Source organism: Octopus bimaculoides, chromosome 23 (genome assembly GCF_046866305.1).
Source record: "Octopus bimaculoides isolate indiv1 chromosome 23, ASM4686630v1, whole genome shotgun sequence".
NCBI lineage: Eukaryota > Metazoa > Mollusca > Cephalopoda > Octopoda > Octopodidae > Octopus > Octopus bimaculoides.
The window spans coordinates 16,660,574-16,675,263 of record NC_142950.1 but is presented as its reverse complement, the minus strand read 5'-3'; the positions used below and the strand labels follow the sequence as shown (position 1 = coordinate 16,675,263).

At 37.7% G+C, this 14,690-nt stretch overlaps 1 protein-coding gene across 1 annotated transcript in view; it reads right to left on the bottom strand.

Moving 5' to 3' along the window:
• LOC106871154 (SCY1-like protein 2) overlaps positions 1-14,690 on the bottom strand; it is a 726,002-nt gene that overhangs the window by 384,809 nt on the left and 326,503 nt on the right. Inside the window, exon 2 of the mRNA XM_089340062.1 lies at positions 1,197-1,357. Within this exon, the coding sequence (XP_089196188.1) occupies positions 1,197-1,357 (161 nt within the window). The remainder of the gene's footprint in view (positions 1-1,196; positions 1,358-14,690) is intronic.

Sequence of the window (14,690 nt, the reverse complement as noted above, 5' to 3'; positions counted from 1 at the left end):
GAACGAAGTAAACATCACGCACACACACACACACATGCACACATGCATGCACACATGCACACACATATGCACACACGCACACACACACACACACACACACACACGCACGCACGTATATGGGCTATCCTCGACTGACGTACGTGACAGAGACATAAATTATGAAATATCTACGCTGAAGATGTTGAACAAGAATTGTATTTCAATCCAATTCTTGTTCAATATTTTCAGCGTAGATATTTCATAATTTATGTCTCTGTCTATTATTTCATAATTTATGTCTCTGTCTATTATTTCATAATTTATGTCTCTGTCTATTATTTCATAATTTATGTCTCATTTTTGTTTTAACAGTAAAGTTTGACTATCCAGGCAAGTATTAAACAAAAATATTTTTTCATATGGAATGTATGATTAATTTTTTAAGAGGGCAATCCAAAAATGTGTGACGTACGTGACACTGCACAAAACTTTTTGCGCCAAAAAATATAAACTTCTCGTTCTTCTGAATTTCTCCAGAGTAGCATTAAAAACCCCATGGTGCTTATTTACACTGACATTGAAATTTCAAAAAATGCTAATTAATTTGCTGGAGAAAAATGTCTGTGATCACAATTCTCATTTACTTGGTGTTACGTGCGCAACAAAAATGGATGTAACGCTTTCAAGACCAATATTTTCTGCATCTTCTAGATCGTTTAAGTCTGGAAGAAATTGTCCTGATTTCGATATCTGATCACAAATGTACCATTTCGACATACTTTTATTGGCATATTGTGATTTTTCTGGGCATTCTAAGAAGTTGAGAAAGCCTGTCTTGGTTTAACAGTTTTGCGAATGACCTACATGTACGTGCAGATCTAGAGTTTTATATATACCTAATTCACTTGAATTAGGTATTTAAGTTGAAGCTCCAAGTCAGTCCGGTATTATCCGCACAGCTCGAAGTAAGGTGAATAAAATCAAAATAAGCAACAAGATGTCAAGTAGTAATGCAGTACGACCGTATCAAGCGGATCCATTTAATTGAACAATGCAATTATTACGTCAATTTAAACACAGCGCTATCTTTAGCTTCACAAATATGGATTTTCAACTGAAAGCATATATTAATACACACACACACACACACACACACACACACATGTATCAAGAGAAAATAGGAGATAAAATTGTAACTGAGGTGTGACACTACTCACTGGCATTCTTCCAGAGTATGGAACACTTGCAGAATTTTGGGATGCTTTATTCTTTGCAGTTGGTGCACCTCCTTTCGCAGTATTTCTGCAACTGTTTCTCGACGCCGTGGCTTGTGCAGTTTGTCGGCAACACGTTTCTCAAAGATAAATACAGACGCATCCTGAAGACAAAGAGAGAGAGAGAGAGAAAAACAATGAGTTTCAATTGGTAGATATATAATTGCGATATAATTGGACAGCATCATTAGAGAAAAAGAGAGGAATGATTTGGAAGTAAGTAGAACAAGAAGTCAACGAAGACCAAGAAAAAACAGCAATAACGACACTAACACCAACAAAAATAACTACACAACGATAACAATAAACTAACAATAACGTCGACGATGACAACAACAAAAACAACAGAGCTTTCTGCTTTAGGCACAAATTTTGATAGAATGAATCTCAGTATTAAATTGGTTACTCAATTTATGGAGGCCCGGAGAGATGAAAGGCAAAGTAAACTCGAATCATAAAGGGATGCAAAAGAAAGTAAACTCGGAGCTTAAAAGGACTCAAAGGAGCACACTTTTAAATAGGCGCAAGCGTGGCTGTGTGGTGCGAAGTTTGTTTCCCAGCCCCTATACATGAGAGGTACTTATGTTATCACAAAAAATGTAATGGACTTACTGCTAATCAGTATCAAGCCCTGGAGGTTAATATGTAAAGGTTAACCTCTGCAAGATTTGAACTGTGAATTGTCTACCATTCTCCAACTGTTTCCCCTTTCAACGTTTTCAGATATCTACCTACCCAAATATATATTTTCATACATACAAACATATATAGCTACAGATATATGTACACACATACATAAATATAGGTATATCCCAAATATCCCAAATATCCCAAATATGTAGTTCATATATGAGAATTAGATATCCTCCATATAGAATTCACTTCGTAGTGCTCATGGCCATTGCCTTTCTCACTATCTCAGCCATTAATTCGATACCCTCCATACAAACTAACACAATAGACTACTATTCACATACTACATACAACACCCTCCCTCCTACTTTTCACCTCAACTACCATAACACCCTATTATTAACCCCTCACTCCTGATATTTACTTTCTCCTCTCACTATTCCCTATCTGAATATCTCCCCAATTCCCCCCATCTAATACACTTAACTCTCCACAAAATCATTCTATCTTTGAACTTCTTTCCTTTAACATATCAAATGCAAGAGCTCTTCCTTGAAGACGGAGACTCGTCTCATCTGACGATGGAATCAATCTACAAACGTTATTTTGGACCGCCGAGCCACCAGAAACAGCTGCTGGATTTGTAATACTTTTCTTCAACGCATTTAATCCTCTATTTCAGTTGTATTCAGTGTAAGTCAGACCATTTTTGTATGTAAACATATATACATTTTTTATATACATTTCTTGTATTTCGTGTATTGATATAAAATTGTATATATTGGTCTGTCTACCTTGCTTATCTCTACATTTATTTCTACATACAAATATGGGTACAAACACACACACACATACACACACGCACTCACACACACGCACACACACGTATGGGCTTCTTTCAGTTTCCATCTACTAAATCCACTCACAAGGCTTTGGTCAGACCGAGGCTATAGTAGAGGACACTTGCTTAAGGTGCAACTCAGTAGGAAAGAACCTGGAACCATGTGGTTGGGAAGTAAACTTCTTACCACATAGCCACGCCTGCACCTCTGCTGTGTACAGACACACACACACACACACACACACACACACACACACACACACACACACACACACACACACACACACACACACACACACACACATATATATATATACTTATATCAAAGCTTAACGGACACTAAGAGAGTTCATGTTATAAGACAGCAAAACAATAATAATTATCACTTGAAAATTACTTTTCAAATAACATATAATACCACCTTCTGAATAGGACGAATAACACGCACGCACACGCACACACATTCATATACATACACATAGGCATACATACACGTATGCACACATATATGCTGTAAGAAAAACCTTAAATTCCATTTCCTTAACTGATTATTTCGGGCCGACGGCCGCCATTACGAATAGAAACGCATTGAAAAATTCATTGTTATACGACTCCTATAATTACTTTTTACACATTTCTATATATCCGTATATCCACACACGCACACTCCTCCGCCCAAATATATATATATATATATATATATATATATATATATATATATATATATATATATATATATATATATATATATATATATATACATACATACGTACGTACATACATATATACATATATATGTGTGTGTGTATATATATATATATATATATATATATATGAAGGAAAATTTCTTTAGATGTTATTAGCTATTTCAAATAATATCTTGGGAAAACAGAATGACACGAACGTTTTAGAATGAAGTTTTCCTATTGTGTGAGGAAATGCTTTCGTTTTAAACACATGTGGTATGAGGTAGAAAATCTGTTCTCTTATAGTGTGACAGTATCAAATATTTTGCAAACCCTTTTAAACGTATCTGTCTGTCTGTCTGTCCACCTGGTTAGCTTGTGAACGCGCGTGGCCTAGTGGTTACAGCGTTTTACCTGCAGTCTTGCGATCGTGGTTTCGTTTCCCAGACTGGTTGTGCGTTATTTTCATCAAAACAGCACTATATTTCAGGTTGCTCCAGGTCTCTCAGCTGTAAATAGGTAAGCTGCAATGGGCTGGTATTCCTTTCAGTGGGGATGTTGGCCTGTTCACCTAGGCAGCGTGGTGGCATCATTTTAAAGATACAACAATGGGCGAAAGTGCATTGTGACCAGCAGTGTATAACAACAGCTGATATTCTGGTTGATACAGTGATATATATATATATATATATATGTATGTATATATATACATACATGCATATACATATATACATATACATACATACATATATATACATATACATCTATATACATGCATATACATACATATATATACATATATATACATAAATACATATACACACATACACACATATATATATATATATATATATATATATATATATATATATATATATATATATATATATATATATATATACATACATACATATATATACATACATATATATAAATATACATACATATGCATACACACACACACACACACACACACACACACACATATGGGAATACACAGACTGAGAGATTGCAGAAATGTGAAAGTGTGAAAATCGAAAGGCCTCTCAGTTTCGAAGAAGAAATAAAAAGAATTTTGTCCTCTATAACATTTATTGAGTACATCTCTGTCATTCCTCAGGCATAAACAAACATATGTATATTTCTATACAAACTTATATGTGTATCTTTACGATACCGACACTCCCTTGATTACGACGACAAGTGTCCCAGCAGAACCGATCAAATTAACGTGCAGGTGGCTGAGAACTCCACAGACAGCGTGGACTTAACGTAGGTCTGAGGGAGAATCAACGTTGCACAGAATGTGACAAGGCTGCCACTTTGATTTCAGATACAAACCATATTTGATAGCTGAGTGGACTGGACCAATGTCTGCTTGCTGAAGGACAAAACGCACCGTTAGGAATCGAACCCACATCTTTACGATCGTTGTCTGAAAACCCTAACCACGAAGCCACACGGATGCACTGTATCTCTATATATTATTTAATATATACAAGATATAAATGCGTGTTGCTGTTAGGTTCATACCTTTGAAAATGAAATAGGTGAATGAGCTTGTATTGCTCTCTGTGTATTATGGGACAATCATTCATGTTTAAAATGCATAAAATGTACAGTAGCTCGCATTTAAATGATGTATCTATTAAACGATATTTATCTCCCGCTAGACGGAATACTTTTTTTTTATTTGATCACACTAATAACCGAATAGCAATGACTGGAGTATGTATGTATTTGGAGGGCCAAAAATTCCATGTGAAATACTGGAGGATTTGGCAAGATAGTGATGATATTTGAATGTTTATATGTTTTCAGTAAATACGACATCGACTCGTATGCCGGAAAACCCTGTATATCATGTCAGGGAGTTTAACTTGTGTACATCATATTTTCCAGTCTACCAAGACGATTTGGGAGGATCTAAAATTCCATGTGAAAAGCAGCAGGATTTGGTAACAATGACAATGATTGAATGTTTACATGTTTGCTCTATATACAACGTTGAATTGTATGCCGGAAAATGTGGTAGCCTGAAATAAGTACAGGAATGAACATGACTGAATGAAATTCGATAGCAGTGCCCCAGCTTGGTCACAGTCCATTGACTGAAACGTATAGCAGAATAAGAGTTCTTGATAAGTATTTATATTATTACCCTCTCGGCAGAATCGTTAGCATGCCGGACAAATTGCTTAGTGGCACTTCTTCTGGTTTTACGTTCTGAGTGTGCAAATACCACCATGGTCGATTTAGACTTTTATCCTTTCTGGGTCGATAAATTAGGTACTAGTAAGGGACTGGGATCGGCGTAATCGACTAACCTCGAACCTGAAATTTCAGGTCTTGTGCCTAAAATATAAAGTATTGTCCGCACCACTCTGCAGAATGAAAGTCAAAGACGACTTGGGTGGATATCGAAATCTAGGTCTAGACACCTGAAACTAAATACTACAACTCATTTATTGCAGCTTCCACCCATCTCTCTTGTCATCACGTGCCTCAACACCCTGTTCACTGAAATATAATATTGGTTTCAGATAATGGCACAACACCAGTAGTTTCGGGGAAGGGGCTAAGTCGATCACATCGACCCCAGTACTGAACCTCGAAGAGATGAAAGGCTAAGTCGACCTCGGCGGCATTTGGACTCGGAACATTAAGTTGGACGAAATGTCACGAAGCATTTTGCCGGACGTGTTGACGACTCTTCACCTCACCGCCTTAAACCGAAATATAATATTGACGAGTAAAAATTGAATAAGAGAAGAGAAAAACTAAGTAAAGATGACTTTAACATAAATGGTTATATATAAGTTAAGTAGGTCTCTTTTGTACAAGTTGACATATCGTGTTAAAGCCGATAAAACGCCGCTGGGTGGCGTTTCCAGTCATGAACATTTGTGTGAACGTAATGAGTATCGTGTAAGTCTGAATAACATACATGCCTGTATACGTGACTACGTATGCAAGTAGAATTATATTCAAATGTATCTTTAAATGCATATATATATATATACATAAATTACAACACATGTACACATACACACACACATATATAAGTATGTATGCATATATATATGATTCATATATATATACATAAATTACAACACATGTACACATACACACACACATATATAAGTATGTATGCATATATATATGATTCATATATATATACATATATATAAAGTAGGTGGTTGTTAAGTGTTGGGTGTGTAAATTGGTTCTGAGTGCGCGTACAATGGACTGCGTATACAACTCAGACAGTTTGCTTGAGGATATAACTATGCATTTGTGTGTGATTATATATATACGTGTACGTGTATTCAGATTTATATACAGACATACGTATTAATATGTGCGTGTATACATATATATTAGTGTGCTTAGTACTGTATGTACGTATATATATATGTGTGTGTGTGTGTGTGTGTGTGTGTGTGTGTGTGTGTGTGTGTGTGTGTGTGTGTGTGTGTGTAAAAGTTGGGCGGCTTAATATAAAATCATAGTGAATCCTTTTGTTTTCGTGTGCAGTGGCGAGTAGTGATTACAAGAGCCGGTGGAGTGGGCAGCGGCGATGGCAATAACGTTCTTCCTGTTAATGTTGCCGTTGTTGGTAACAGTTTGAGATGGTGTTGTGACGTGAAAAGAATGTGTATGTGTGCGGGGTGCTAGGGGTGGTGGTGGTGGTGGTGGTGCTTGGCATTTCAGCTTACATCGAGGCAAGCCTCTTGTGTTTCTATCCTAATAGCTTTTGAAATGCGATATCAATCTATATTCACTTTCTATTAAACTGAAGGAGATATCTGCCGACGTTTAAGACAATGTTCACTAATGAATACTAAGCCTCGTAATCACTTCAAGTAGCATCGAAAAGAATAATCATGCCTCGTTCTCGTATATTGAAAATGTTAACTTCAAATCTCCTGTCAATTTATTAAAATAAAACAAAATAAAAACTAAAAGATAAAATTTATTATTATTGTTCTTTTTTGCTTCCACCTTTTGTCGCTCTTATATTCTTTCCATTCTATCTATTTAGTTAACTAGTTCTACCTACCTACCTACCTACCTACCTACCTACCTTCTATCTATCTATCTATCTATCTATCTATCTATCTATCTAGTTCCTCTCTTTCTAGCCGTCATGGTTACATCAACTTGTTCCAAGACCTTACGACTCACAAAGGTCACAGTTTTAACATAGACACAAGTGTGACTGTGTGGTAATCAGCACCAGTATTGCTAGGCTGTAAAATTGCGAATTCGTCACTCATATTATTTATAATTTTCGCTTTTACCGTTTTTGAAACCAGCGTATGATCTCAACGTATGATCTCAACGGGAATCTTGTAAGCTGACAAGGAGGGATTAGTTTAAATCTAGGCGCGGTGAGAGTCACTGATTAGCGTTAAGATGCATAAAGCATCAGAACGCGAAATCATCGATGACCTGGCTGTATCTATGACAATAGAGATCTTGTCTCCCTTGTCACCTCATTAAGATAATGCTTTTGTTGGCTATTGAGTTGTTTTGACTCTTATTTCTAGCAACACTGGTGCCCTTGTTCGCTTTAGTGACGTACAGACTTTGCCTTTAAGCTGTAAAATTGCGAATTAGCTACCCATATTATATGTGTGTGAGTGTGTGTGTGTGTGTGTGTGTGTGTGTGTGTGTGTGTGTGTGCGTGTTTGCCCCCCACGACTGCTTGACAACTGGCGTTGGTATGTTTACGTTCTCTAAAAATAGTGTTCGGCAAAAGAGACCGATAAAATAAGTACCAGGCTAATGAAAAAATAAGCACTGGTGTCAATTTATTCGACTAATAATTCTTCAAGGCTGTGCTCCCGCATGGCCATAGTCTAAAGACTGAAAGAGGTAAAATATAAAAAATGTCTTTACCAATGCAATCATAGAGTTAATTTCTAAGAGAATGGCGTACGTGGTCTGATCAATACTATCCCGACTGTTGTCATAGTAACAAGATTAAAGCATGCAAAGTGAAGCCGCTTGACACAGATTGACCTTGAACTCTGTTGTGCATGTGCACTAAGTTTTAACGTTCTAGCTTACTTCCATTGTTTACAGTAGTGCTTCGAATGGACGTGTGTAGCGTGTGATCGTCGTATTGACCATGACAGAGAAAGCTGGGCAGAGAATCTGCATCAATTTTTTCCAAAAGCTTGGCGGTACCCACTCAGAAGCCTATGCAAAGTTTTCAAAAAGCTTTCATTGTTCTCGACACAATCAAGGAGATCTTGTGCAACTGAAACCCGAGTGTCTTTTGGATCAGCTGAAAGCAGTTTTGACACAAACTCGTCAGACACGCGTCTCATAACCAAATCTTCAGTGATAATGAACTGAACTGAGCCGTAACTAATCTGCTCATCCTTTGATAACTTACTGATTGTCCATTCGACGATTTCACCTCTCAGCTGCACGCACATCTGCGATGTTTTTCTCAGTTCTGCTGGTTGCGTGTCTCCCAGAACGTTCGTCACTATTGACATTTTTTCGGCCATCTTGGAAGCGCTTGAGCCACACGTCACTTGTGTGCGACTCATAAACTTTCTGCGACTTTGCCTCTGAACAGGTATCATCACGACAACTTTCTCTGTCATGGTCAATGAGACGATCATACGCCACACACGTTCCTTCCAAGCACTGCTGTAAACAGCGGAAGTGAGCCAAAATCTTAAAACTTAGTGCGCATGTATAGCAGAGTTCAAGGTTAATCTACCAAGCGGCCTCACTCTGCGTGCTTTAGCTTCCTTACTATGGTAACAGTCTCTCTTTATTGCCCACAAAGGGCTAAACATAGAGGGGACAAACAAGGACTGGTAGTTAATTTATCCACCCCGAAAGGATGAAAGGCAAAGTCGACCTCGGTGGAATTTGAACTCAGAACGTAACGGCAGACGAAATATCGCTCAGCATTTCGCCCGGTGTGCTAACGTTTCTGCCAGCTCACCGGATATGTATTGATCAGACTACAATATATCTTTTACTTGTTTCGGTTATCAGATTTCGGCGATCCTGGGGTACTGCGTCGAATGGTTTAGTCGAACAAATCGACCCCAAGATTTATTTGCAAGTCTGACACTTACGCTATCGCTCTGTTTTGATGACCCTCAAAGTTACAGGATTGCAAACTAAGCAATATCGGTTGTGAAGCAGTGAGTGTTTGCACAAGCAAACACTCACACGCATAAACAAAGAGGCACGCAGACAGAGGCACACACGCACTTATGTACGACCGAAAAAATCCATTCACAAGGCTTGGTTTGCCTGGGGCTATAATAGAAGATACTTGCCCAGGATGGTGTCCAGTGGGACTGAACCCAATACCACATGGATCGGAAGCAAGCTTCTTAACCAAACAGCCACGCCAGCGCAAACTCTATCTATCAGTCTCCCCCTCTCTTTCCGTCTTTCTCACTCTCTTCCCCTCCCTCTTTCTTATTGGTTACACACAGTTGGACCCTGTGGTGATGGTGGTGGTGAATGAAGAAATAAATCGGAGATGAGAGCATATTCCTTCCTTCTTTGTTCTCCCTACATAGGGAACAGCAGTAAGATGTCACTTGAGTCTACCAACCTCCCTTCCCCCATCTCCCTATATACCTACAAAGGAATGATTTATATGGTGGAAGAAAAGAAAAGTCCAAGCCCCCTCCTAACTTCACCCCAAAATCGACAAGTATCGGTCAATCGGATGTCGTATCGATTTGGACGGGGGAAAAAACAAGACAACAAGAAAAAACAAGACAACAATAGAAAACACAAAATAATCATAACAATAAAAACAAACAAAAACATCAAAATCTCTTGGACACAGCAGACAGATCAATGGTTATTTTCAATATTTAATCTCACCACTCCACACCGCACTCCCACTCACCAAAATCGAACTGATCACGGTATCAGCTGAATAATAAAAAAAAGTGGGGTTGTGTTTGTAGACAGAAGTGTGTATGTGTGCACGTGCGTGCGCGCGCGTGTGTGTTTGTAAAAAAATGATGCCATGGTGTTTACCAAAATAGATTCCGGTGTCTATAACGAATCTTATATAAAGTTCAGACGTTTTGGAAAAAAAAAAGAAAAATGAAAATTGAAACAAAGACACTTCCGAGTAATTTCTTTTCTTCTACATATTTCGTCTCTTTTCTTCTTTCTTTATCTTTTCCCTTTCTATCTCTTTCTCTGTCTCACATACACAAACACATACGCTGTTAATGAGTGTGTGTGTGGGGGATGTAGGAGTGTGTGCACATACATACACACACACACACACACACACACACACACACACACACACACACAAGGTCGTGACCCAATATGGCCGCAGTCCAATGACTGAAACTGTTAAATATATATATGTATGTATATACATACGTACATGCATATGTATACACATGCATGTATATATTACTAGTGTGTTGAGAATCTGCAGCGTCAATATATGCAATTATTGTAGCTGATTAGATACAATCTGCAGATTGAAGCTGACGCTTTAATGGACAATTATAAGACCCGTGTTTTTATATACAAGAAGTTTATGGTCAAATGCAAAGTATACTATGTGCCCAAATATAAACTAATGGGTCGACCCAGTATATAAAGTTCTTAATAATAAAGTGTTCATAGCATTATACCAGTAGACATTTGAACATGGTTCTCAGGTGCCGATGGAACCCAACACATGATCGAAACTTTGCGTGTTCACGACGATTATACACACACACACACACACACACACACACACACACACACACACACGCACACACACACACACACACACACACACACATATGTATATATATATATATATATATATATATATATATATATACATGTGCATGTGTGTGTAAATAGAAAGAAAGAAATGTTGTATGTATATAGACATGGCGTATAATGGTGTATGTACATGTATGTACACGTATATATATATATATATATATATATATATATATATATATATATATATACGTATGTGTATATATATATATATATATATATATATATATATAATGTATATATATATGTATATATATATATATGTGTGTGTGTGTGTGTGTGCGTGTGTGTGTGTGTGTGTGTGTGTGCGTGTGTGTGTGTGTGTGTGTGTGTGTGTAAGATCCAGGGATCGAGATGTAGGAAGAAAGTTAGCTTCAAGCAATTCGTAGTAAATATAAAAAGACATCTTTCAGGAACAATAATGGTTTATCGAAACGGAAGTTTGCGGATTATTATTCTTTATCGAAAAACGATGTGGAGAAAGAAGTTCTATGTTTGAATGTTCGCATGTTTTTAGTAAATACGACGTCGACTCGTATGCCGGAAAAATCTGCATATCATGTCAGAGGGTTTAACTTTTGTATATCATATTTTCCAAGACGATTTGGGAGGGCCTAAAATTTCATGTGAAAAGCTGCAGCAGGGATGCAGAATGTGCGAAAAAGAATACAAAAGTAGGAAAAATACGGGAATTGTAGAAATTCGGGCTACATATGTTTCATGGCGAGTGGCGCCTCAGAAGTGATAAAATCCAAGTCAGGTGTATACCGCTGGCAGCTCATCAGGCCAAGGGCATCTTGATTAGATTACAGGCTACATTGTTGGAAGGAGGTACATGTTGACGCAAAGAAGATTCAACCAGAGTATATATATGTACGTATACATGTATATATATGCATATATATACCTACATATATATTCATATATATATATCTATATAACTATATATGCTTTTTTTAATCTTGTTTTTGCTGTTTAAACACTATGGAATGCATTTCACCTTAATTGATATTTTATGCGCATTACATGTCGCACTTTTGCATATGAGTGGAAATGAAAGAGGAAATAAAATACCGCTGTGTCTCTAATAAAAGACTTTTGCAAGTGGACTTCATGAAGGACCGACTTTTCCCTGGGGGAAAAATATACCATACCACCAAACTATCATGCCCTTAGTTTGAATATATTGGAATCGACATATATACGACGGGCTTCTTTCAGTTTCCGTCCACCATACCCACTCGCAAATCTTCGATAGGCCCGAAGCTATAGTAGAAAACACTTTCCCAGGGTGCCACGAAGTGGGACTGAACCCGGAACCATGTGGTTAGAAAGCTTTTTACCACACAGCCACGCTTGCGCCTATGTATGGGATTTTTTTATGGAGAAAATGGAAAAATAAGAGTGAATACTTATTTTATGAGTGTTCTGTTTTAAGTCTATAAAATTGTGTATAAAGTGTAGAAAGTGTATATATATAAAGTGCATTAAGTAATCATGATTTGCCAATTTTCTTCACTTTTCAATGAGTATCAGATGAACGACAATCTTTTGATAGAGACAACACAGTCTACGCTTTCAGGTTTTTTATATTAAGTTTTAAGAAATAACCTGATAGGTTTACCATTAATTCCGTGAAATATTTACGGGTCCCGCTAGTGATAAGGTTGCCAGCTGGCAGAATCGTTAAGCACACCGAACAAAATTCGTAAGGGCATTTCGTCCGTCCTTACGTCCTGAGGTCAAATGTTACCGATGTCGACTTTGCCTTTCGTATACTTTCGGAACTCTTTTGGACGCACCTCGTATACCTCGTGATGTAGTTATATCGGATATTATACATCGCTGGTCACAATGCATTTTGCATCATTTTAGCGTTCGATTGGTGCCACCATGCTGGTGGCTAGGTGAGCAGGGACCAGCAAGCCAGCATTTCCCCGAATTGGAAACTCAGTCTGTCGCAGGGTTTTCCATTTACATCTAAGTGTAAATGGATGACTGGGAGCAACATGTAAAGTGTTTTGCTCAAGAAAACGCGCAGCCGGTTTAGGAGAGTAGTACGGCTAACCGCTAGGCCACGCGTTTTCATACGCGCACACGTACACGCACCCCCTCACACACAGAATTAATAACCGGCAGAAGTCAGAGAGTGACTAAACGGGTGAGAGTTTCATGAACTACCACTTATCAAAGAATATGAATACCAAAGCGCGAAACGCTTAGCCAATGTGCATTTGTGCATGTGTGTGTATTTTTGTTTGTGTCGTCTGTCACCTAACCATTAGCGTTAGTTTATTTACGTCCCCAACCTCACACCAGCGAGTTGTAATATTAACGTTTCGGCAAAATAGACCGAAGGAGAACGAAAATTAAAAACTAGGTACTGGAGTCGATTTGTTCGATTAAAGCCCATCAAGATGATGCTCCAGCGTGACCAGAGCGCTATAAATTAAATAAATATGTACTTCCGTGCAGTATATGTATATATATATATATATATATATATATATATATATGCACACACACAAACGCGTACATATATACACATAGGCGCAGGAGTGGCTGTGTGGTAAGAAGCTTTCTTCCCAACCACATGGTTCCTGGTTCAGTCTCACAGCGTGGCACCTTGGGCAAGTCTCCTCTACTATGGCCTCGGGCCGACCGAAACTTTGTGAGTGGATTTGGTATACGGAAACTGAAATTTAACAATCTTTTCCATAAATCAACTATCGTAAACATTTTATACGATGATGTCACATTTTTTATGTGTGTGTACCTTAAAAGACATCAATCATCACGACATACACCTTCACACAGTCTATCTCTCTTTCTCACCCTCTTTCTCTCTCAGAAACTCACGCACACGCACATACACACATGCATACACACGCGCACACACACACACGCACAATCGCACGCACGCACACACACACACGTCCATTTCTTATAGACGTACATACATATTTCAGTTTCTTTCTTTGTTCATTTTGCTTTCTCTTCTTTCAATTTCTTCTCTCTTCAACTAAATTTTTATGGATACAGCTACTTACAAAAATAGGGATTAATGTATAATTTCTTTCTATGTTCATAATTTTTTGTTTACAATATTGGAAAAAATATGCCACCAAAGAAAAGACATAATGCCTCCAGAAACAAGTATAAAGCAAGTAGGACTGTAGAAAACCGAAGGCATGAGTCTGAAGACAGAAGCTAAATGAGATTTTCTCTAGATTAGGAAATATATGTTGCAGCACTTAATGCTGGATCATTAAATCAATGTTTTAATGATTAGACAGAGGTCCAATAGAATAGCTCTCAGAAACAGACTACGTACAAATTCGCTCTTCACAACTCCTGAAGCTGTTTTCAGATATGATCCATCCCATTCTTATGAAAATAATAACTCTGTCCAAATTGGTGTGCTAAACAAATTATCTTTTCTGTAGAGCTTTAAAATTTTCAAATGAAACAAATGGT